Source organism: Opisthorchis viverrini (genome assembly GCF_000715545.1).
Source record: "Opisthorchis viverrini unplaced genomic scaffold opera_v5_226, whole genome shotgun sequence".
Lineage (NCBI taxonomy): Eukaryota > Metazoa > Platyhelminthes > Trematoda > Opisthorchiida > Opisthorchiidae > Opisthorchis > Opisthorchis viverrini.
Window position 1 is genome coordinate 1,333 of NW_008751881.1, and position 26,694 is coordinate 28,026.

Consider the following 26,694-nt stretch of genomic DNA (forward strand, 5'->3'; position numbering starts at 1 on the left):
AGGTAGCTGGTATTTCCGATTTCACCTTTACGCATTGTAACTTACGGAACTGTTCCAACACTACACGGCTAAGTTAAGTGCTGTCTAAGGAACCTCTCTTAAATCAATGATTACCTGGGGAAACTCGTCGATATGCAATCTAACTTGGAATCCAATACTACTTTAGTGTGTGAGCCTTGTAGAGGGTGTGTCTACTGATATGTCCCATGGATGAACTCTGTTCCACTTTATCACGCACACTGTCATCTCGGTTTGATTTCAGTTGCTACTTTTCGTTTGCTTACTCATTGTTTGTCGGTAGTGTGATCTAGATGCAGCATTTTTCGTTGCGCTACCATCCGTTTGTGCCCGTGTACTTTGGAACTTGCCTAGTGCGTTGTGGTTTTCTTGCTTGAGACACTGCATTTGATCAGTAGTCACTGTTTTTCGGTCGCTTCCTGTCGCAAGTAAAAATGTCATCCAGTTACTTCTCTTTTTTTCTTCAGACAGCAAATTGTTTTGGTCCTGTCTAACTGAAACCGACGAAATGACATCCTCCCGTGGAATGGAAACGACAGGCTTCCCTGCAGGTACATTTTGTGAAATGGTGATATACTTTCATCGGTTTATCACCCATTGGTTCTGTTCTCACTGGAGGAGCTTACACAACTTACGCAGGCTTTCCACATAACAGGTTTCGGATTTGGACCGAGCACTGAATCAAGAAGCCTTTCCACGTTACATACTAGCTGATTTCCTTAGCTATATTTTTATCCAGCACCACCGTCTGAAACCATCTCAGTGGTTGATTATTGTTTGATAGGGTTTTTGATCACAACAAGTTGCTGAAAACCTCAATTTTGTAGTGGGTATTGCCTGCCCTACAAACTGACGGATCCCACTTTATGGATCCTTTCGTTATTTGAGTGCCTGGGATCTCAGAAGTGCAACGCACACTGTGGGCGAGGCAAGCGTGTGGTGTCCTCGAAATTGTGGTGCTTCGGAATTTGCTACGTACTGTCACTTAGTTTCGCGTCTTGGGTGCTGGATGTAATCCTTGAGTGGTGGCTAGGGGAAATCATTCCAAAGCTCTTTTCGTTGGATACAATAAGCATCTTTCTCAGTAGGTGAGAAGCGTGTGATCTGGCTAAACAGTTAATCATTTCCACGAACATTTTTGATCGTATATCGCGAACAACCCTTTGAAACCTTTTCATCGCACACTTGATGTGATGTCCACTGGAAAACTTAGTTTTCGGTTGGCGAATACATACGTTTGTCTGCCACAAGGTAAACGTTCCGCTACCTCGCACTCCCTATTTACAGTTTGCACTTTCCCCTTTTGTGCACCAATTTTCATTTGCGACAAACAGCGACAGTTTCCATTTAGTTAGCGTGCTTGGGATAGTCAATTTTCGATGTTTATCTCACGCGCAAGGAAAGCCGGTTTTACTTAGTGGGCATTTTCCGTATATGACATTTAGCATCGCAAGGACAGTTGGTTGTGCGTCTTTTACGTGTCTAACAAAAATTCAGGAGTTTTTTGGAATGGGAATTCTTTGCACTTTGTGCCAGATTTAAGTGCATTAGTGTCGTGACTTATTTGTTTATAGCTTCCCATGACGCATGAAGTTTATGTCTATCTTCTCAAAGTCATTTGTGGTAAAATCGCACACATGAGCTTGCCGTATGCCGTTGTGATTGTCAGCTTTACAACGGTTTTCCTCCCGTGACACTTTGTCAGGAAGGGTATGAGTTCTTGTGACCTATGGGTAAGCCGTTTGGTCAGATTTCACACCGTACCTGTGTTTTGTTCTCCGAATGGGGTACATCTGCTCCCTTTCTGGTCTTGGTAAAATGACAAGCTGTGTGATAAGATGTTATTCATTGTATTTGAGGTACAGCAGTGCACAAACCCTCTTTTTCATTAGGCCTCTGCCTGCTATGAGGAACAAGCTTTGTGATCTTGGTTATTGCGATTTAGGTTCGCTTACTGTCTCACGAAGCTGTGAGCTAGAAAGATTCGACCGTACAGGCTCATTCGCCACCGTTGGGCGTTGGTTGGGCCGTCTCACCATTCCACTTATCTCACTTCTATCAGCCATACGTCCGCCAACGCTTGAACCGGCTGAACTCGAGCTGTATTGACCCAGGCAGAGCTGTAGGAAACAGGCGAACAGTATTCATGACGTTTACCCTGCTTGAATCATGGGTTTGCCCGAAGCTAGCATTCTGCTGATTATCCACTAGGTTTAGACAGTCCCAACTGACTTTCGTTCGTATCAGTCATCACCTGAAACGTGATTTTTACTGCAATTTATGGAATAACTACGGTCCTGGATTGCATTCATTAAGCGCCATGATGGTCTCTTAGCCCCAAGAATAAAGTTACCTCACTATAATAGCAGAATGTGTTCAAACTCGTTTTCATGACACTCCAATTCACACCTCTGAGAAATATTCATTGAGAACAAACCAAATTACACTATGGATCGAAGATCTGAAGAATTCGGCTTCAAAACCGTCTGATCTACTGAGCGACAGATGGTCTCGTTTGGAGAGATAATCAGTGTTGAAACAAATGCTATCAAATGATTTATGCATGGATAGCTATGCATCTCTACAGTCTGTGAGCACACAGTTGATTGTCAAGTCGTTGAGCTTCGGGTTTTTATAGAGGTTCTGCCCTAGCTAACCTAATTGCCTTTGTCGCCTCGTATTCGCTGACGTATGACTTCGATAAACGGTTGTGATATTGGCACTCCGACTACTTGGGATCCTCACTATGCGGCAGTATCTTCCATCTATTTGTCTCTTCCTAAACATCCCTACCCGCTTCCAACCAAATCGGGTGAGGCTGATTACCTTCGTCAGAAATCTAAGTCCTATGAAATTCGATTGAACAAGTCTATCTTAATGTTTGAGACAATTTAGAGCTGAAAAAATTCAAGATCCCTTTCAGGTTTTCTTATGGATTCGCCCAGTTTCAAGATAGGGTAATCAAGGGAAGGACCTATTAGTTCAGAACGGACGTTGAAGCTTGAAAACAGATATCGACATGTGTTCCAAAGTCGCTTTCGTACAAATTCGGCGTATGGTTGGTTAGATGCACTGGTTATATTTTCTCCGCTTTTGGAGTGGATTTGCTGTAGGATGGCATTTGGGTTTTGCAATCATTCAAAAATTTTCCTCACCTTCCCCTTGGTTTTCCGCATGTGGTATGGAATTTCAGTGTTTTTGAAATGTCCCAATTTTACACCATTTAGAAATACTGCAGGTATCGATTATCAGCGCTTATTTCGGGAGTTCCGGTATTGACCCTATGTACCTGGTACTTCTTGGCGCTCGGAACATGTGATGGTGTGTAGGTGCAATTCGTCACGTGTAACTATCGTGAGTGAGGTCAGCGACGGATTAAGAATGTGGTAACGGTGTGATGCCATTCACGTTTACTAGTCTTTATGTCTTGGCGTGTGCTTAACGATAGGCTCACTTGGCTGACCTGGTTCCTTGACAATCTGCAGAAGGCGCAGTTGTTTGCCGGTTTCAAGCCGTTTGAATACGGTCTGTTAGGCTGCTGTCACACACGTCCACTGTATTTGTCTGTGGTTGCTTTTTTATATCAAATTCTGAAGTGCTTGAAAGCTTCACACAGATGACAAAGCGGTGTTGGCGATGTTGCGGAATATAGGTCTGTTCGCCGAGCTTGGTAGTTGGATTGCCAACGTTTCATCACCAATCGAGGTAGCGTCTTCTCTCAAACCTGCACTGCCGTTGTAAGGTTGGTTGGTGACGAAACGTCTTTAGTCCAACTGCTAAACTCGGCTGCCAACAACCAAGCTACAGGAGTGGCTTACAGTACAGCCATACATCCTCGTTTCATCACCAATCGAGGTAGCGTCTTCTCTCAAACCTGCACTGCCGTTGTAACCTCGGTTGGTGACGAAACGTCTTTAGTCCAACTGCTAAACTCGGCTGCCAACAACCAAGCTACAGGAGTGGCTTACAGTACAGCCTCCTATACATCCTCCATCAGAGGAACAACTGGAACAACTTGGCAGTTGTAAATGAATCATTGAGTCCTCGTAATCAGCTTCCAGCTGAGAACAAAAAAAACTATGACGTTTATATTTTACTCAAATCCATGTATCTCGCGTGATATAAATGGAAGCTCTCACCTAGAGCTGAAACGAACCGATTTACGTATAGTTGCATCTTCCACTTGTGACGTTGACCTCATTGCACCCACTGGATAAAGCAGGATAGACTGAGTTCTACCCCATCTGAAATAAACCGATAGGTGTCGTGCGGCCCTCAGTTCGTGTCTTGGTCAGTTCATATTGTTTCCTGAAACTGTGGTATAACACTAGGGTCATCGCCCTGATGACGGCAGTTTTTGTCTCTTTCCGAAAAGATGGACGTTTCGCATTTTGGCGAAACAGGAGGATGCGCGCGCATGAGAAGTCACTGTGGCTGATGGTGAATAAGAAAACTGTCAGCATATAGTGGAACAAGGTTTCAGTTGCTAGTTGAAAGGCTGTTTGACCAAAGAAATTTATTACTGCCAAACGATCGGTCATTTTTTTATGGGTTGAATGAAATCTCCAGCAGCCCCACACGCCACGCCACATGTAGTCTGTTCACTTTACTGATTCGTCGAAACTTTTTGTTCCCTACCTGGGTCATGTCACATCTAGGTTTCTGTGTACCAGCGTGCTCGCGTGTGACCTAGGTGATGCACAGTAGGAACGAATTCCTGCTGTGATTGTGATATGAGGGCTGTTTTACTGAAAGTGTGGACGCCTTGTTCCTTTGAATGCGATGATGCATGAAGGAATGTGCTGAGCGCAAACCGTGTCATCGGGCGCTTACCTTGGTTCGGCATAATTCTATTTCGTCCATTTTATCCCATGGTGTAAGCACTGACATTAAAAAAAAAGATAAATCTCACTATTCTTTACGCCCTCTTACGTCCTTTTCGCTGTGAGCTGGACCAGATTTGGTGGAATTCCTTAAGTGTTCCTAGTTTTCAGAACAGCTGTTTCTGGGTCACACGTTTTTGCACTGAATTCATCAAGGTCTACTTTGCCACTGGAAGACTAAACACTCGGGTGCACCCCAATAGATGGCTCGAAACATGTCTCTGATTGTTCTGTTGGGTGTACTAAACTGTCTCGATAGGGATCTGAATGTCTTATCACTCTGTGAAGCTATGTCAAAGTGCTAGAACCAGAGAGAGAGAGAGAGAGAGAGAGACAGCAGCGCTCCGGTTATGCGCCACATTCTGGGGTGAATTGACTTTACATGGACGCATCGCTGGACCCACATCTAGACACCATCACCTCATGATAGGCAGCTCTCATTGCTCGAAGTCTTCTTTCTCACTAAACGTTTACTTCAGACAACTAAACTCACGGAGCTACATTCTGCTAATCGTTTTCCCATAATGTAACCAACACTATGCAAAATAAAATTCCTCTTCCCGCAGTGTTCGTAGTTCTTCTGATGTCCCTAGATCGGTAACTAATTAATTGGTTATTTGATAGGTCATCCTACTATCTGTCTATTTTCGGTACCGCTAGCACTCAAAACTGTTGGTACACCGCATGTCACTCTTTGAGAATATCCGCATCTAACCCCATGCGATTAAGTCGATGAGATCCAACTCTGTTTGGAACGTTCAGTTTGGTTGGATTATGCTGGAATGTTAATGTACCGAGGTTTATTGTTTGACGTTTCGGTCGCTGCAGGTGACCTTATCCTTCAGCTGTCATGCCGCCCGAAAGAAACATGGAACCGGTGATACTGCCAAGTTGCCCAAACCTGGACAAGGGAAGTCAAGATGCAGAGGTTGGTTCGAACCACGGTCCTTCCGCTCCGTAACCTTCGCACTCTAACTACTGTACCATCTAACTCCCGCAGGTAACCTTAAGGAGTACTGCATTCAGAACTACGAAGAACGCACAAACGAAGCCAACGAAGGTGTTGCATTATTGGCCAAGGGGATACGCACGATCTTGCGTCTTCGTGTCTGAGTCAACAAATCACGCCTCTATTCGGTCTGATTAGTGATTTCCCTCACCAGGCCATTTACCGTGATGATCTCTGAAGGAAGGCGTGGAGGTTAATGATCTCACCATATCGTTCTCTTTCTCTTCCAGCTGGTTCTGAGGTCTACAATTCGCTTGAGAACGCAGGTCATACAGGCAGGCGAACAGAAACGAGTGAACCCAGATTCAGTGTGACAGCGAATGTGTTGTGCGCAGCCCTGGTTGCCTTCTACGAAGATGAATCTGCATCGTCCATGTCCGAAATACCTTTATCCAAACAATCAGAGATGTGTAAATCAGTTGGACCAGCATCCCGCCGTTCCCATGTCAGTCAGCGATTGTCGTCGTATGGGTCGTATTATCCGAATAAACCATCGGCGACCAAAGAAAGCCTGGACGATGCGACGGACACTGGCCTTACTCGCTCTTTTTCTTCGCAGTACGATGTGTCGGTTGAACAGATGGAATCGCAGTTTGAGGAAAATAAAGAGAATACTACTCCGTCGGAGTCAACGTTATTCTCGAACGTGCAGAATATGGCAACACTTCCTGGACCATTCATATTTTTCTCCCGTTTCGCTGGCTTGATGCCTTGGCGACAAACGGTGCAATCTCAGCCGACCGGTAGTCCCTCTCCTCATCGCTCCACTGCCTCCCAATCGAACTATAGTTCATCACCTACAGAGGGCACTGCTCCAATGAGGATTGATCGGAATGATGTTGACACCGGGACATTGACGCCTTCTGCATGGGTATCTCAGTTACGCAGCCAGTTTGCCGAGCTCGCATCGCCTAGAGACCACATTTGGTGAGCTGCATTTTATCGTCAAACGGTCTAACGATGGGGCTCTCTGTTTTTTTTCCCATCGTTCCGTTACTCAACACTACACCTTGACACCAACCAGGCCACTCCAGCCAGCAGGTCGGAAAATAAAGACCTTACACTGTCTGCTGAAAGCAGCTCGTCTTTGCTAGAGCTCAATATATAACTTCCAAGACTATCAGTTTTACTGCCTTTGTAGGTAACGTAGACACCAGTTGCTGCCGCCATTCACCTCAGGTTTTTTTCGTCCAGTCCCAGCAACCTGCACGAGGAACTAGTCCAACCCCAGTTAGATTGTGTGGAATTCATTACTTGGGCTGTACAAATGGTCAGTGATTGGCCAAGTTCAAGCGAACCTCATCGCATCATACGTTAGACCGCGTGTTAAGGGGTAACATAGTCCTCCGATGTCTTGATTATAACGAATTCTCATATCATGTCTGACTGGTACGTATTGAAATATGGCTAGGTACATAAATATGTCAGAGTATGCTCAGTTTTGTGATGCCATTGGAAATGGTAGTTGGGTATGTAAATTTGATACCGCGATTGTGGCATATAACCTCTGCGAAGTACTTGTCGGTACGCCGACTTTCTTCAGCTGAAAACTTTACTTGTCAGGCTTTTGTGAACGTGATGTATTCACTCACCATCAGATCATTCTTCTTTCAAAAGAATAAGTCACGACAGATTACTCTGGCATGAACAACACACTTGAGGCTCACCCTGCCAGCTGACAGGAAGCTGCCTGTTTCATAGCAGTTGCAGTTATTTCCTGGCACCCCGCATCGAAACACACACACAACTTAGATGTGTCTGGCACGTTCATATACTATTAGCGGTCCTGCGTTGCATGCTACCTTTTCACCAGTCATGTTTGCAGTTGCAACCTGTCAACCCAGATGTTCTGCAGATCGATTGGTCGAACCAAATTAGCAGTTCGCGTGCCCTATGTTGTGTTTCCACGTTTATCTGTAATATTCCCCCGGACTATCGTTCATCGGATGTCCGTATAGCTTCGAACATCACACGTGCTATCTATGTTAGCGTGAAACTGCATTAGCCTTTTCGAAAACACGGTGTCTGATTAGTTATCTTTGCTATGTTTTTGTGTGTACGGCGAATGAACCAACTTTCGAAAGTATGTTGCTCTTTATTTTCAGCTTCGTGGGTGGCTTGTGGCATATGGAAGTCTGTTCGCGTTCGGTCACAGCCGACGCGGTGACTGGTGTGCAGAAGCCTTTCTTCTCCAATGAGCGCTTACGTCAGTCAAACGCGGTGGAATCCGGTTCCACAACGTGCACTCAGCTGGATTTCGGTGCTCATTTGTTTGGTATAGAACTGTCGGAATGTTTGTTCCCAGACGAACCGTACTCAGACGTGAACATAGCTGAGCCCATAATGGTCAAAGTGAGTTCACCTTGAGTTTTGGAAGTGTTGGGATGGACGTTATATATTTTGATTTGGTTTCGGTGACTGAGGAACTGCGTTAATTGGTTAAGTACTTGTGTAAAGAGTAAACAATACGACTATTGGTTCGCCAAGCTGTACACCACGCTGGAACCGCACAATCTTTCACCTGTTCATTCCGGGTACGTAGCTGTAATCATATCCACCTGTTCGAAAAACTAGCAGGTGTTCGTAGGTTCACAAGTTTAGCTGTGCCGACATGTAACAGATGCCTATAAATAGCTTTGATAATCGGCCGATGTGCATTAATGGCTTATTGTTACATACGAACAGAACAAAGTACATAAAACAGTTCCTAATTTGATAACGTTCTTTCGAATGCATTTTTTTCGGAACCAAGTTCTCATATGATTCCCTTAGATTGCTTCTTCATCGTCATGTGTAAAAACTTTACAGGAGCCCTCCAACTGCCTTCCAACTGGCCTAATTTTTTTCACACACATACGAGAACGTTTAGATTTTCGGTATAAACTGCATTGTTATCCCAATCTGTCGCGTACCCTTGTCACTTTTCTGTATATACGTCCTCAGCTCACACTTGTCTGTCGGCTCTAGAATCTTGTTCGGCTTCTTGTGAAGGAGGTGGTTTAGTTCATCAAGTAATTTCATCCAAGTGGAAAATCCTTATACATCTTAAGGGGTTACCATCCGGTTTACCGAAGGTTCTTAGACAGATGGAAAAAGGTCAAAGTTTTCATGATTAACCTTAGCAGCTTCTGGAGTAACATGACCTCCGCAGCTGAGTATTATACACAGGATGTGTTGAATAAGAGACTCCGAAGCAAGTGAGAACTATAAATGAGTCGAATTTGCATCGCCTCATCACTAAAATTTTGTGACAATTTACGATGACTATTTCTCTGTTCCAACTTTGTTTAAAGCGCCGGTGCAAAACCACAATCACTTTAAAAATTTCCGTAGCTTTTAAGATATAATCTTTATTCGACTGCGGCTGTCGATCAGTGCAATTAAATCGGAGTCCCTGTGTGATGAAACGCCAGCGTGAAACCAGCTGCGTATAATTCGTTGCAAGTTTTCAGCTTCAAACTTGTCTCGAAGTGATGCCTGACCATCTTGTTGGGTTCGGAACGAGGGCTAGCGATTCGCATATCAGACCTATCTTATTCCCGTTGTACGACTGTCGGTTGGGGACGAGGTGGACCAAGTGCTTAGAGCGCGAATTTACTGACCAGAATGTCCGTGGTTCGAACCCGACCTCTGCCTCTCGACTTCCCCTGTCTAGGCTTGGGCGACCTGGTAGTATCCCAGCCCTCACGTTGCCCTCGTGTGGCGTGGCAGCGGGGCACCGAAAGGGTGCTACAGCTGAACGATTTACTTTCGGTTTGCTGTTACGAATCATATTTCTGCCAAGGGGCTGCCGGAGTCCTGTTCTGGTGAAAATTTACTGAACACACCAACTTAGGACAGATGTTAAAAGTGCAATACTAGCGGATTAAAGGTGTCATGAAATTCTTAAGCGTATTTCGTGGAAACCTTCACAACAACTTTCCTTCCATATTCTTTCACCGTACTTGCAAGCGATGACATGGCTTATTTACGAGTATGCAAGGGAATTAGTTATGCCAATGAATACGGCAATTTTTCAAAGGGAGGACTCTTCGCATCTTGTTCGTCGATCTAAATCACAGCAATTTTATTGCCATTGTTTAACCATCATGGGCATCCTGTTATTACCAACACGTTGGTCATACAATATCCCATTCTGGTTACGAGAAGCAACACTTCCCATGGTATGAATTTCCTCTTATGTGGGTTTGTTTTTTCCATCAGCCATTTGTGACAAAATGTTCGGGGTTACCTCGCACATTTGTGAACTGGGCTGTCCCTTAAAAATGTTCGGTCGTATGCACTTCTGCGTGCTGGGTGATTTGGATGCTCTTGATTTATGTAACTCGTATGGGTTGTATACGAGCTACCTCGCTCAAACTAGAAAAAGGTATTTTCCCCAGTCCTTTTGGCCTATGGAGTAGCACTCTCAATTACACCAGTGGTGCAATTTTCTGAAGTTGAACCTGTCCTCAAACACCCGCAGTAATATCCTAGACCATATTTTCATCATGACCGGTAGCACATTCAACATGTCAGCAGCCGCGCCTCTCTAAACCTTATCATTCGTATTTTGTCGTAGGTGTTGGATTAAGTTCACTTTATCCATTTGTCCCCAAGCATGCTCTGAGAAAATTCTACTAGTTTTTCAACTCGGAAAATACTATCTTACACACGCAAACAAAACGCTCGGCAATGGCTATCTTTACGCTTGGAATTGACCAAATCCTCCAATATTCCTAATGTCAGCAACATGGAAACTCTAGATACAACTGAATACACACAGTGTCTGCGCGTTGGAAGAGCTTCAACTACAAGTGAACGAAGGCGACATCTGTTTATTTGAACCTTCTCTGTATAAATTATCCAGTGATCTTTAGGCCATAGTAATGTGGTGTACTTGTGCATGACACTCACTTATTTCTATTTCCTCGGCTCAACTTGATCCTAGTTGTACAACCTAATCTGGTGCATAACGTCAAACGGATTAAGTGGCACTCTGTGGCTAACCTCCACGCGAACTAATCGAGTTTTGATTACCTCACAACCACTAGACTTCAAACAGAAAAGCGACGCGTCTTGGTGTATGACAGTTTTATGGGAATGGGAACAAACTCACATTTTCCGCATGAGGAACTAATGTGATTTCTGTTTACGTTGTTGCCCACTGTTATGTCATCAATTGGGTTTTGGTCACTTCTCTGGACCGATCTGTGGACGAGGGATATTTTTCGGCTTCGGGCCCACAGGGGGACCAGTCCTTGCTGAAGCCGTCAGGCTCCTAGTATTAGCCTCGTTTCCATGTACAGTACCCTGACGCTGTTGGTTTACATATCCCTTTGAGATTGTCGTCAATGGTTCATTTGTGGGTGGTTTGTTTACTATCGCATTCAGTAGTTCCACGGATGATACGATTGGGGGTGGGGGTGGTGGAGGCGGCAAGTCATCATACATTATTCCTGTGTAGACGCTGTCTGACAACAATGGGTGGCTGTGTTTCGCGTGCCGTGACATCGGCTTTTGATTCCTATCAGATTTTGAAGTGCGTCGCCCTAGTTTGTCACGGGCTAATTTTGATTGAAGGATGTTGACCTTCGTGGCTTGTTCGATGTATTCATCCACTGTTTGTTGACTGGTTTCTCGTTGTTTGTTGCTTTCATCAGACATATAGTCTTCTTCTGGTGACATGACAAGATATCCTTTAGTGTCTACCTCTTTTCCTCTGCAACCTTCTTCCATGTATTGTGTGGATGTTTGCGGCTTAGGTAAGTCAGGTCCCTGCATCTCCCGAAGGTTTTCCGTCTCAGCCCCCAACGGTGTGTTTAAAGATTTTTCTTCATTGTCAGGTTCGATGTCGATAGTCTCCTTCTTTCTCCGAAGTTTCTTCAACCAGCTCCATCCACTTTGAAACCGTAATTTACTGTCCTCAAAGACGCCTATTACTTCACTTGGTGCAATCACTTTTGGACAAGTTGATTTTGTCAGTCTGACAGGAACTAATCTCCTGTTTGATCTGATCGACAGAAGGTCCTTTCCAAATGTGTGGTTCCTCTGACTATGAGGCACACTCTCACTCCTCCATGGCAACACTCGACGGTACTCTGATGCACCGTATCCCTCGATCGGGGCGCTTTCTAACCTAAGTAGTTCTTGTGATCTGCATTCATTCACCATCGATGTTCCTCTTTGGGGATGAGGTGACAGCTGATAACGTAGGTCAGCGGTGCTTCTAGTCTTTCTTTGTGTCGGAACTGGCGGAAGTGGAACTGGTGGCGATCCCGGTTGTTCGACCGTCATCGGACCAATTGATGCTTTGAGCGTACACTCGCTTGCACCTGAATGGGCTGTATTCGGCTTCAATAGCGGGACATTCACAGGTTGCCTGTCCTGGTTTTGTTCTTCGCCCGTTGAATTTAAAGGCCTGTCACTTTCAGATTCAAGTACTCGCTTTTGGTTAGAAAGTTTTTGTCGCCTTCTCCGGTTCTGTAATGTCAACGTCTGGTCACCTCCATCCTCGCCAGAAACGCCTGTCTCATTCAAATCTGCATTGTTCGACATTCGTGAATAGTAAGAATCACCGGGCTCATCGTACACCGAAGGACGCTGGATGCTTGAATGACCTATTTTGCTCTGCAAGCTGCAGTTATCCGGTATATATGGGGGAGATGTATCACTTGTCGTGACTTTTAAATGGCCGGGTTGTCTTGAGCAACATGCACACAGGATGAGGATTCTGTGGGGATTCGTTCCACAACACCAACCAATTCCTTCTTGTCTGTGGCTTGCTAATGCCTGACTTCCGTGTTTTCGCCACCTTTCCTGACGTTGGACTCTCACACATAGCCATAAAATTATAATCGTGGTAAACAATACAAAACATAATAAGAGTGCACCGGCAATAATCACAATTACAAATGCTCCGGTGGATAGTCCTAGTGAACTGGTTTCATCCATTTCTTCTGAGTACGCTGTCCGAGATGTGTTAGCAGCTGTGGCGAAGCGGAATCCCGAAAGCATGTACACTCGCGTCCTGTTCGCTGTGTTTGATGGTCTTAACTGAGCACACGGAATGAGGGCGCTTTCTGTTGTAGATGAATCCCCATAGATATCCGGTTGTTCGTTACAGCTTGCATGTTCTACGGCATACAAATCCATGGGAGTAAGAGATAAGAAATGCCGTTGCGTCCACCGCCCAGTATCCGCACAAATAAAATCCAATGCTTCTTTTTCATAAATCTTATAACCTTTTGGTAATATGTGGTTTGGTTGACTCTGTGCCACCTGGTTCCGTACTTGCATCACATACTGTCTTAACCAAGCTAAGCGACAATCACAATTGAGAGGATTCTCAGTCAGAGCGAGTCCGCCAAGCCAATCAGTTGACTGTGTGTGCACGACATCTGAATCGTTTGTTCCAGTTTCCTGTCGGTTGTTCTCGGTTTCACCCGCCAGCCAAATCGGTCGTTTGGGTAATAGGTTTTCCAGCGGAATATCGAATCCAAGTTGTTCATCGCAGCGATTCAGGGTTGTGATCTGGTTACGACGCAGGTCGATACGTTGCAGTCTAGGTCTTGTCCTACCCCTCGTCCATCTACTTCTCAGGGACTGGCTACTTTCAGTGTTGCCTAGTTGGTTGCCTGCAAGTGCCAAATTTCTCAGCTCTGGAAGACCCTGAAATAAGCCATCTGGTATATAGGTTAGTTCGTTGTTACTTAATATTAGCGTCTTGAGCTTTTTTAATTGCCCTAATCCGAGCCTGAAACGCATCGATAGATCAGCCACTGGCTCGGCATCGTTTGCATCTAAGTCCTCGGAACGCAACTGGCACCCATGCATGCTCAGCAACTCCAACGTGTTTGTGAGTGATCGAAATGCTCTTGCCCAATCTGCCTGATGTCCGCTAATATGTACGGCAACTAGTCGCATGCCGTTCATGTACAACTCTCTCAACTGTCTCAAGTTATCCGCCCACCCTTCATCGACGTACATGAGGCCATTGTCACTCAGCTGCAACACCTCTGTACTTGCGGGGAATGCATTTAGAGGTATGTAACGCAGTCCGCTCTCTCGTACTTGTATTTCTTTCAATTTCGTCAACCCATGACCACCAGACCCGAACCAAGAGGGGACCTGATACAACTGCCGTGCATTTTGGTTTATACTGAGATACCGTAAATTTCTCATTGTCCGTAATCCATCCAGTGCGGTCCCATTAGGTCCTTGAATTCGAAATAAATTTCGATCAAGTGAAAGTTCCTTCAGACTCATTCCCAGTGGACTGATATCTACACCACCTTCGGGGCCGATTCCGTCTAATTCTTGTCCATATGTAAGGTGTGTAATCGAACTGGCATCCAGAGCCAGTTTTCTCAGTCTGCGATTTACCAGTTCTCCAAAATTCATTTTCACTACTGCCTGAGGCGGTTGCATTTGGGATCCAGCAAAACTGATGCTTTCCAAGGCCCACAAATTCCTTGCCCATTGGTCAGAGTTTTCCAAGAGTTTCCAACCTTCTGGTTGACCTTCGAATCGAAGTTCTTTCAAAACGTTTTTGTCGGGTAGGAAGGATCGTCCAATTTTCGTCAACCTATTACGTTCGAACTGGATAACTCTGAGATGTCCAAGTTGTGCGAATGCTCTGTCGGGTATTCCAGTGGACAAATCTACTGAGGTTAAATGCAGTGTTTCCAGACGCTCCAACTTTCTGAGTTCATTCAATAGGTTTGAGCTCATACCGTCCGTTTGTTTCTCCCCATCTTTGGCGTTGAGAATACGTAACTCAATGAGTTGGGTCAAACCAGTGAAACAGTTTGGTTCGATTTCAAACAAATGTGCCCCACTTATTTCCAGAGTCTGTAGGGTGGATCCGCCAGTGCTTGATTGTGTGGCGAAAAACGCATTTGAAGGACATCGAGTCAGCCGGGGACTTGCCATTATTCGAATAATCGACAGAGGTATTCCTTCCGGATCAATGATTGGTAGGCTATCACCGAATTCACGACAAGCCTCCTCGTCACATATGAGTATATTGGCTCCAGGTCGGTTTGGGTCTGATGAATAAGTACAAGGTGAAAATCCATTACTTCCCCGTATATAAGTGCCTTTGGCACTTGTGCACACGATTCCGCAGATAATGCCGAAAACGGTCACATGGAAACACAACATGAATAGCTGTAACAAAATAAATCCACCGTTTTGTTTTCAAGTACTTTGATCGGTATCATTGATAAACTCATCACACACTTCAACCATTGCACATCTCTGTGTGCGGCTATGGTCCGTAAGTCGGGCTGAAATTTTTCATATACTTGTTGCGCAGACAGCTTCACATCCAATAGCTGTCGCGACTATTTGTGTGGATTCGTTCAGGTTTCTGATTGGTTTACTGTGCAGAGACGATCACCTCTAATAAACTGGCGTGTATGTGTGCATCCCTAACTGCCATCGTTATTGACTACCGCTTAGCATAATATTTATTTACGATCCGTGGTGGATGGCTCATTTCCTGAACTGGGACCGAAGCAAATAGTATGCCACTCCCACATAATGCACAGACTAGTGGCAACAACCTGTCAGCATGTTGATAGCACGATGTTTCTACACTTCTTCCACCTATAAGGTATAGTCTTTGGCGTTTGTTGGTGTTGTGCATCCGATGGAAGTCTTGTGTTGAACCACAATCACTCCACCATCTGTTAAGGGGCATTTTTCTTGTTTGTAGCACATGGTCTGCGCTATTTCCTCCAACAGTTGTGAAAGCTTAGTTGTGCACGGTCTTTCGTTCTCGTTGGAACTCATGTAGTGGTTAAATTCCGAACACTATTCTTCTGGGACGATGGGCTACTATCTGTAGGATTGGCCGTAACCTGGGAGATGCATTAGAGTCTGTTTTGTTTCAACTTAGGCACCAACTTTGCTTCTTGAGCAAGTTGGTACAAACCTAACATAGCAACGTCCTACATCAACTGGCTGTTTCCAGGTCATTTTGATTTTGAGCACTGAGGACAGCTCTTTCACAATGTTTGGTTTGTAGAAGATGGAGTAATTACTTCGTTGCATAAGGAGCGAGGCATTTTAATGTGATGGGGCTGAAACTAAAGTATTCATGAAGCCGTCCCGATTTTATTACAAACCAATCCATTCATTGATACAACATGCATCAATTCTGTCGAAACTCACAAGAATTTGTCTTTATGAGAACATCCTACGTGGTGTTATGCACACAAGCTATGGATGGGAGGTGAGTTCACTTTCAGAAAGCTCATAATAAGTACAATGTGCATGACATGACGAAGTCTTTGTCTTCGTTTAACGATCCTCTGTTATCCGCGTGCTTTGCAGAGCCAAAACACTGGTGCTCCAACCCACACTAGCAATTCACAAAAAGGCTGAATAGTTGGTATATTCACCGAGGCGAATAACGCCACATGCCCATCGGTTGCTTTTCTGAAAGTCTTTCCTAGCACCACTAAGGTGGAAGTGGCTAAAGATGGTATGGTATTTGTTTTTGGGTGTCGATGTAGTTCGCCTGTTTCGGCAATAATCCATGTTGTTCATACACATAACCCATCATACGAATGAATCACCCGCATTTGAACTCGGACAAGTGCCGCCGTGTGCACACTCCGGTAGATCAGAAGGAGCAACAAATAGGCACCACAATAACACGTTTATTGCATCAACTAGGTGTGTGGCCATGGCTTTATTGTTAACATTGCTGTACTTGTTTGTGGTATTCTCTCCGTCCCACTGGTCCAATACGCAAGCTTTAAACTAGGCATAATGCTGCCAGTGCATGTAGCGAAGCACCAAGTACTCTTCACTCTCACTTGAAAAGCGAAGTGTTTAGGTTAGAAACGGTGTGCCCGTCTAATTAGGTAACCAACTAATCGAGAAGTACATTCATTTGCAAATCAATTTGGTTTTCGCGAGAGACGCAACTGAATCTCTCGTTTACGATGTTCTGCAACTGAATGCGCTGCACACAGACAGCCTCATGTTTCAGTGGGCACGATATTCGAGATATCGCAGTATATTTTCATGAAGAAACCTACTCACAAGGTCGAACAGTTTTCAGCAACGTTGTGAGTAGTTTCCTTTATGAAAATAACCGACTAATCATTTTAAATAGTTTTTTATGGCCGAATCGATTGCTTCGTATCCATTTGATTTACCGTTGTAAGGAGGAAAGCTCTTCACCATGAAGTCGTTTATTAGAAAACAGCGACTCAACGGTTACAAGCTCTTGGACAGGGAAGTAAACTTCTCATATGCATCTCGTTTTTTTATAAAAAACAACTGAACATTCTCACGCCTCTTCTTGAACTTTCTTGGATAATTATTGGCTATCGCTCAACTGTAAACGAATGCTGCAAAGCAGTTCCACAAGTTCCGTAATAAATCCCATCCCGTCGCGAAGTTGCGAGAAAATCACATGCTACTCACGTGCCTCATTAGTAGTATCCGTCTGATTCTTAACCACATTGGTGGAGTAGATAATGGACAACCATTTTGGATATGGTCGTTAGAGGATAAAAACGCATAGAGGTTACCATAAAAATGATGGAGTTGGTAGCAACTTTGCATCAATCCCCCTATTTCGTGGAATTGGTCGATTCTTTTGCGTTTGACAACCAGCCATGTTTTCCCTTCAACGTAAGATTTCATGAACAGTCGAAATTGACGGAGATGACGGGAGAGGAGATTATGCAGGCAAATATAGGGGTTATTTAATTCTTCATCGAAAGCCGCGCAAGACATTAAATATTCCCCGCATTTTGCAGTTAAGATTTACTTACTTTTCAGTTGACCGAAAGCAAATGCAAATGATCACTTTCCTAAACCTTATAAATCTGGTCGAATGGTTTTCGCATGATTAGCCACCACTCTAAAGTGAATCATTCTTCCTTGGAGTCGATGGAATAATCAACGAAATGTCATCTGAATCTCTCGTTTTCAATAAGTTTCGACGGAATATGTTGTACGAAAGTCTCTGATGTCTCAGTCGGTGCAAATTTGAAGATATTGAAGTAAGTTACGATACTATACACGTAGTTGATAAAAACCGTGGGTATTCCATTACTCGTCTCATCCTCTGTCGGGTGATTCAGCTAGGCCTCATCCCCGTCCCTTGTACGTATGTTGCGCGAAGATATAGACGAGAGATTCAGGTGAACTCCGCATCAGTCTACAAATTGATTTGCAACTCAATGTCTCGCACCATACGTACAATTTGGTGTTCATGTTGGAAACTACTTGATGAGATAAAAAAATCCAGAGCTAACGTCTGTTCTGTGGGTATTAACTAGTGCTTCAGAAGCTTGTATTTGGCCATGTACCACCTATTATTGGCACAAGTTCCATCATCCGCCTGCTAGCGCAGCCATGAGGTTACCAACACATGAAGCTTCACCCTTCACTAGCTGATTCGTGGTGGCTCTGCTTGACTCAAACATCAATAAAGGAACGTGCTAATTACCGGATTTGTAATATTCTGCTCCGTGGTTCCTGACTGAGTTACAGGGCGTCATCAAATCAAGCCTTGATCATTTTCTCGACGGAACACACCACTCATAAGGTTGCTAAAACCTCTTTGACAACGCACGGCTGCGCTTTCTCGTCTTAAGGGTCATGAGCTAGTTCTATTTCTCGCATTTCCGTCACCCTATGTTGTATTTGAACCCAGGTTGAACGAAATTCACCAAGTACTCAGTGGGTAGAGTGTGGGTTTACTGACGAGAAGGCCTGTGGTACAAACCCGACGCCTGCATCTCGAATTTATCCTGTATAGGCTTGGGCAACCTTGCAGTATCCCCAATCCTCGTGTTTACTTCGTGTGGTAAGGCAGTTAGGCACTGAAAGGGTGTTACAACTGAACGATATCTGTACTCCGTCCGTTCTCCGTACGCGAAATTCCGGGCGTAGGTTGTGTTCGTGATGAGGAAAGAAATTGACTCGATGCCAAACGGTTAAAACATGTCCAATTTGAAATCGTCGAACAAACCTCTTTCCACTCCACATTGCACGTGTGGATTCGATTCCAATCGGGTCTTTTGCTGTGAGTTCGGAAAGGATGAGAAACTTCAAATGGTGATGTCTGACTCCGGCACTAAACAACAGTGTCCTGACTGTGGTCCTTCGTATTTTCGGGACAAAACTGTATGTGTACAACAGGGCTCCATTGTTGAAAATGCTTTCGTGAACCGTATTCTTCTTATCACGGGAAGCAGCCACCATAAAATAGTTAGGCAGTTGTTCGTTGTTCACGTTTCACGTTGAGAACTTGAGGTCGACCTATTTAAAATTAAAACTTGCTAGTGCGCTTCCTCCCAGGGAAAACAGCATACTCTTTTTATAGGTATACAGTTCCTTTTATTGATCACTTTTCCTGTATTTGCTCACGTTCTCAAAAAGAGATCATAACTCTCCGTTTCTGCGGTGATCACATGAAGAGACGGATGGGAATCAGCCTCTTCCAAGGAAGCTGTCCTCTTCAGAAATGGACAGCTTGAGTATCACTAATAATACCACTTCCCTACTGCCTACTGAAACCCCCAATCCATTCGACCCTTCATGCATGTAGGCGAGAGAAGGTAGATACCATAATGCTTTTGCTACCTTTCGGTTTCCTGGGCCTTCTGCTTTTCAGTTTCCAGTCGTAGTGGCTTTTTGAAGTTGCAGGTGATAGAGACCATGGTCTCTAGACGCCCGCGTGATACTTCCCGGGTGCGTGAGTGCACCAGCAAGCGTCCCTACGTTAATGAACATAGTGACAGTGTGATAATGTCGACGTGTTATTTTGTCGTTGAGTTGCGCGGCCGACTTTTTTGTCTGGGGGAGAAAAGCATTAATTCCGAGATAGACTACTCCGAAGAAACGTCAGTTCACCGGAGAAGCCACGATGATAATATCCGTCAGCCACAGTTCATTGTGGAATTACATCGAAATTTTGAGGGGAGCACTCTCTTTTCTCATCGGTATCTCCTCTTGTGGTGATTTGCTTTCATTGGTATACAGTTACAGTTACACGGTGAGTGTATTTTGTGTTGATTCTGTTGAGTCACTGATGCCGATTACATAAAATATGTATTCCTGAATGTCAGTCCGCCAATAACTTCAATTGTCGCAGTTTTCACTAGGGGTTTGTTAAGCTTGCGTCTTTAGTGCACAGACCAATTGTTTCTCTTTGTAGGCGCCATTGAGAGATATCCTTTTTCTCGCAGTAGGATCAGTTGTAAGACACTTAGATCTTTTCTTCGGAACTTTTGCTCCCTTAGATCTGGCTGTTGATGAGCGTTATGAAGATGGATTCGGTTTGCATACATCTCAATTGTATTTATAACAGAAACGAAGCCTGAGACAACCGAAAACGAACGCAAAATGTGTACCAAGCATACATAATCTGGTGAACAGCTTCCCTAATACATGGACTCTGAGCACTGTTCTTTCCCCATTCGTGTTGCTTATTTATCGTTTTTTTTCTCTCAACGTTATCTCTTTTCATCCTTATTTCATCAGCTGCTGGTTTTCCCTGATCGAGCACGGAGTACTGGAGATCGATCAGTTCGTGGTCCTTCAGAATCAGCAGCAGTAAAATGCAACGGGCTTTTTCATCTGGGCCTCACTTTACCATCCAATTCATGTGGTGTACAGTCGAACAGAAACGCTCTAACGAGCACGCCTATGGACACCTTACATTTGGACTCAGCCGTTTGTCATATCGATGTGGATATCAGTCTTTCAGATCGAATGCATCGAATTACAGATGCTTTGGCTGCTGCGTCTGAGGCGGTCGCAAAATTCTTGCCAGTAGGATTAGACATATCAACTGCCAAGGTACCACGTTGGCAGGAGGATCTGCACCACGCTGTTGAGCACTACGGAACTGGTTTTGGGCTGGGTACGAAAAACACTACACAAACCGATTGTTCTCAGTTTCACCAACATCATGTATGTTTCATTCTTCTGCTGTGTTGTTTTTTTAGGGGTTAATTGCGGTTGCACATACTATTCAGTCCATAGTTTAAGTGATGAGTCACTTACCAGCTGGATTCGTTCCGTCTCTAGTTTGAGTGTCGCTTGCCTCATGTAACCTAATTTACACACGTTTCGTCTCGTTTTTCAGGTGTATTTTTTGCCTTCCATCAGGTCACATTCAGGTCGTGATATCCTTGCAGCCCTTTGATTACGCCCTTTCTTGAACTTTCGTTCGTCTGCTCTGTACCAGTATCTTTGGTTCTGATGCATAGGTGCGGGTCTGCTCCTTTGATCTCTTTCAAGTCTTATGATAAAAACACAAATCGGAATTCTAGACAGCCTCTCTGAATTTCTCTCGTGTATATTCCTTAGAAAACGGCACCATCGATTGATCTGACTTCGACAAATGCGCAAACTCAATATGATGCATCGAGCCATCGACTACATTTGGATGTAAAGTGTGCTGGATTTGAGTTCTTTCTACGTTTTCCCATTCCGCTGGAGGCAATCAGACTGGTTAGTTACATTTTTTTGACTTGACTTCCCTGTAGTTTGATTCCCGTAAACTCCCACCTCTCGCTTTCCTTTTTTTGGCTGCCAGAAAATATTGGAAAGGTCTCAGGTGATATCTCCAGAAGGTGCGAACTGAGGAACAATGCGTACCGCAGTTAGACACTTTGAACGGCTTACCAAATAAGCTCACTTAGGTATTTCTTAAACTCTCTTTCGTTTTAATGCCCCTCCCCCTCCCGATAAACGTCATTTTACTCGGTATAGCTCAGTGTATTCTAGCGAACATATGTTTCCTAAAGAAAATAAATTTATTTGCCTAATACTGGCAAACCCTGTCAAGCTGAGTGAACTAGAATAGCTTTCCCAGCTATGCAGTGCCCAAATAATCGCTTTTTGAAGTTTGCCGAGGTATGCATTCCGTCGTGATTGCTAAAAGGGCAAGGTGGATATTTTCTTAGGGTAGTGTAATTCAGAACAATGGCGTGCCTGTATTCTCGCTCCTTAGTATCTAGTCGCCTCATCACTCGTTGATTTCACTCGGTAAACAGCGCTATTGATTTTTCTTAGGGTAGTGTAATTCAGAACAATCGCGTGCCTGTATTCTCGCTCCTTAGTATGTGGTCGCCTCATCACTCGTTGATTTTCGGTAAACAGCGCTATTGAATGCACAAGGAACCCTGTCTTCTTCCGGACTATAAAATAATGGCAGCCGGACACCCAAACCTCTGTGTGACCACTCTTGGATTCGCGATGACTCAGTTGCTAAAGCGCAAATTTACTGACCGAAAGGTTCGTGGTTCTAACCTAAACTCTACATTTCGATTGCTTCTGTTTAACTTCGGGCAGTCTGGCAGCTGGACACTGAAAGGGTATTGCAGCTGAACGATTATTGTGCACAACCACCGAACCATCGCTACGCTCCATGACGCGTTGATGATGTCGCCTCGATTGATGATGAAACGTTCTCAACAAAGCTGCCCAGCTCAGCGAGTGAACTAACGACCATGGACGTTTATCATTTATTGTAACTCTTGAAGCTCATGACATTGTGCATCTGCTTAACACAAGTATGTTTTATGGCTTTGCATTAAACACTTTTTCTAGCCTCCTTCACAAAAGATGTCGGATCTTCGTAAAACACTATGGAACTCAGGTACGCCTCTGTGGTTCAGTCGAGCCGATCTCACGTCCAACTCACCAAATATCGCGACAACCGATGATCCAACCACTTCTCCGAATTCCGTCGGTCTAGCCTGGTGGCGTCGCACATTACGACCAGAGTATTTGCGGATCGTGTTGTCGAAGTTCAACTTAGGGTATCGCACCCCGTTATCTGAAGGAAGTCATGGACAGGCTAACCGAGGGGCGCCATTACAGACACCTACAACTGCCAAAGTCAACCCTTCCAGAGGGACTTTGGATAAACAGCCAACGGTCGGGTTGATTGATAGTGCTAATGAACCGGAGATAAAGATATCTCTCCGTTCCGTGTCTGGTAAGTTTTGGCGGTGTTTTTGGTTTGAGGTTGACCCCTCAAAACTGTGTTGCAACATTTTCGCTACGGATAGACCTAGAGAAACGCTAACTCACTTACTGAGTGAGATAGGTGGCTGAATGTCTAAACTGTCATCTGTTGTCCGTGTTTGTCAAAAATATGTTCATCTGAAAGGGTGCATCCTAGCTTTACAGCCCATGAAACCCCGATTGAATCATCGTGCAACTGTAACTGCTTGAATAAACAGAGGATGTTGGGTCTGTATCGGTCGTTACTTATCTGGCTTGTTTGCCTTTTCAATACGTTTTAAGCGTTGTTTACGTTTGTTATTTTTTCCTCTGTTTCCTACAGTGTACCTTATCACTCCACACCAAGAGATCCAAGCGAATCCGCTACTACAGCTGAGTGGGAGCAAAGGCACATCTGATATCATTGGGTGAGTTTCACTCAATTGATATAGCTATGACTTCCTTCTTTTATTCGCCCGTTTGTGTCAGCGCAATGGCTTGAAACAGAATGCTCCACCCTGGCGTGACAGGTAGTGTTTGTGACGCTTCACTGCGCCGCAAACGATTGTGTGGATCAGAAACCTGGCTGTTACGGACAGAGCACACCGCTCGCTGTCTTTGAAGCACTACTTAGGTTTTTTGTTGGGGACACGGAATCAGCAATGAAGAGTTATGGTTAATGGATTTCAGAATATTAAGCAGCATTCAGTAAACAACCTAGTCACACTGCCTTGATCACATGCCTCACATATGGGAGTTATGATGCGTCCGTTCAACCATGTACGGGATGCGGGAGAGCCAGATGAGGCCAGCTAGTGAACTACAGAAGAAGCGCGATGGTGCAAACCAGCAAAGTAAGTCGCTTTGCAAGTGCACCTCCCCGAATGGGCATCTAGAAAAAAGGATTCGCTGGACGGAGATACTGGTAGCTATGATGAATTATCCTTGCAATCACGCTGTCCCGCTCAACGCGTTGCTTCCTTTCCCCCCTACTCCCATCGCAGCTTTACTATGCAACTGTTACCCTATTCACACCGGAAGATACCGTGTATCACTTTAGACGAATAGCCCTGTCTCAATTACCCATACCTTCCACGATCGTAGCCCTGGAAACCAGAATTAGGAATATCCCGATTTCCCTGCCCTGGTGACCATTCGGGTTGTTTGATCGTACCTGTTAGAATACGTGACTTGAGAAGAGTGCATTTAAGCTTCTTTCTCTTTCGTTCGGATGGAGTGTCTTCAAAATTGTGTCGAATGGCAGCCACCCAATGAGTGGCAATTAGTCAGCAGGTCTGTACAGACCAAGTGGTCCCATGGCGCCTATGTTTACAGTGACCCCTGTATTCACCTGTCCTCCGAGATATCACCATCGTGTAGCGTGGCAATGTTCGCTAATTTTGGTGTTATTCGTGAAGACATCCGTGAAGACATCTCCAGAATTTGTTGTTTATGATTTTTCTGCCGTCAAAGGCGTTAATGGTCAAGATCGTTTAACTTTCGGATTTCCATTTCTAGAGGCCACGTTTCACGGGCTTAAACTGAAATAGGATAGACTGCAGTCTTATCCACTTGACATTTTCCATCTGCCTGCAAACTTACCGGAGCTGTCTGGTCTGATGTTGAACGTGTTTTCGTTGAGTTTAGTGTTCATCTGTTCGATCTCTTCATTATCAATCTTGAGATGTAGCCCAGGCACCCCCGCCACTAGTAGAGAAAAAACCTGATCCTCATAGTATTGGTCCGTAGTCCCCGAAATGAGATAACCTCTTTTGTAGTCGTAGTTCTTCATGGCGCTCGCCCAGCAGAACCACCTCATCACTGTTATCTAAGTCAGCCGTTCATGTCGGAACACTTTACCGGACGCTTGAGGATCCCATGGTATGTATTTAAGCGACTATTTGAAGGCGTACCTGAAGAGTGCTGGTGATACCTTGTTTAACCAATGGCTAATACGAGTGAAGTGGATGTATGACATTATATATATATATAATTCCTCTTCGAATTTTCCATCTCTTTACGTGATTTTCTTGTACGTTCTTCTGTGAACGTTCATAGGTTTTCACGGAAGAAAAAAAACCTATGCTGAAGTTAGCTAAGCGGAGTATGTCAAAGTTGATATCGGACGCTTGGATCAAATCCCCTACTTGACAGCAACCACTGTCTTGAGGGCTGCAAAGGTTTTTAGTAATCAGCGTGTGGTACGGTTTCCGAATATTTGTTGCGAAATTCCGACCTTGGCGAGGTCGATCACGATTTCATCAGCATATCCGACTTCGTGATCGTCCGTAGTCTGAACAACACAGGGTGACGAACTACAATGTCTTCAGGATCTCTTTGTCAAGTTAAAATATAGATAAATGGTGAAATAAGATTGGTTGAGAACATAAAGGCTCAGACAATCAGTTGTCAGTGTAATCTGAGTCTCATCTAACGGGGTGGAATGATGCTGTCTAAATTTTCGTTGAGCACCTGAGTCGATCGATTTGTACCACGTGACCCAAGCAGTCTCAGCTTGTACAACATAGTATCGGATTTCGCAATCGTAATGCAACTCCTTCTGCTGCAGTTTTGCAACGTCGTTAAATTGATACTGGAAATCTACATAGTACTCGGTAGAGAACGTGAAACAACTCGTTCGGATTGATCACGTGACTGATGTCAATAATGTGTGGTGCAGTCGAGGTTTTGACCGAGACATTGGGTTTTTCTATATTCCTGCGTGATGAATGCTCAAATAGTGTCAACGAGATTTACCGTGTTGTGCGTCCACCGTTTCATGTTTGTTACGGAATAGTCTGGGTAGCAGGTGTTGTGGTTTACCAGATCGTAATCGCCTTCGATCCGGTAAGTGGTTCCGGGCTTTCCTCACTCATGATACTCAGGAAGTGTACTTATGTCTTCCTTAGACCCTCGACCACCTCGTTCGACTGTTGTCACTCTGCTTGGATAATAGCTGGCAGCTGGAAGATGACCGGGATAGTACTGTTGAGAAAGAAATGAAATCTCAACCTATAGCTTACTGATTTATTCCTCTAAAGGTGTTCGAAAGATTGCTGCTAGTTGAAATGCTAAAAGGCTGACAGATTTGCTTGTCCCACTTTTTGCTAGATGTCGTAGCATGACTACTGTAGCTGGATTATACCGACCTGTTTGCTATTGCTTATTGTTGCAGTCGTTTCAGTAGAGTACAAATGAAGGGGATCGGCCCAAACTGTTTCATGAACCAGATACAGCTACATGGTTGAAAACCGCACNCTGGCACCATTTTGCTCCATCGACCTCCTCGTATGTTGAGTAGGTACCGATTATTACTTGTCCTGTCTGATTTATGTGTGCGATATGATTGGTAATACAATACTGGGCACCAGCGAGGTGTCCTCAGTAGGGCTAGCTGTCCGCACTCCTATGCTATGTGAGAGTATATTCTTAGGCGATATCGGTGCGCTGTACCTCAGCTATATCCACGTTGCAGTTTGTACTTATTTTTTAGACGATCATATACGCAGTTTCTTACCGAAATTATTATAGGCGCCGTCACGCGCCTTACATACTATTGTCTACCCAAGTCTACTATACCTTCAGCAGTAGAATTTATAACTGGATCAGTTGACCTGACCAGTTTTCACTTGTTTTTGGCATTGCCCCAAACAAGGAATTATCCTATATATTCACGGCGCTTGGAATTATGCAAAAGATTTCTGTGCTGTAGTCAGCTTTAATTGAACTGCTGGTTATGTCGACCAAACGTTGGTGGAACATATGGACCTTTCTGAAAAAGCTGTTTTTAAACTGGCTCCATTCAACCCGTGA

The 26,694-nt window shown here is 44.4% G+C and overlaps 2 protein-coding genes across 2 annotated transcripts in view; one reads left to right on the forward strand and one right to left on the reverse strand.

Moving 5' to 3' along the window:
- Positions 1–485: 485 nt before the first annotated feature.
- The window catches only part of T265_08537 (hypothetical protein), a gene marked incomplete at both ends in the record, with an annotated part of 47,243 nt that continues 21,034 nt past the window's right edge, over positions 486–26,694 (forward strand). The window contains 7 exons of the mRNA XM_009174374.1: positions 486–569; positions 6,141–6,837; positions 8,016–8,262; positions 20,407–20,838; positions 21,238–21,381; positions 22,483–22,873; positions 23,225–23,309. Coding sequence (XP_009172638.1) covers positions 527–569; positions 6,141–6,837; positions 8,016–8,262; positions 20,407–20,838; positions 21,238–21,381; positions 22,483–22,873; positions 23,225–23,309 — 2,039 coding nt within the window. The remainder of the gene's footprint in view (positions 570–6,140; positions 6,838–8,015; positions 8,263–20,406; positions 20,839–21,237; positions 21,382–22,482; positions 22,874–23,224; positions 23,310–26,694) is intronic.
- On the reverse strand, positions 11,083–15,054 carry T265_08536 (hypothetical protein; the record flags this gene model as incomplete). Its single annotated transcript, XM_009174373.1, has 1 exon — positions 11,083–15,054. One exon carries the CDS (start codon positions 15,052–15,054, stop codon positions 11,083–11,085), a length of 3,972 nt encoding a protein of 1,323 aa, XP_009172637.1.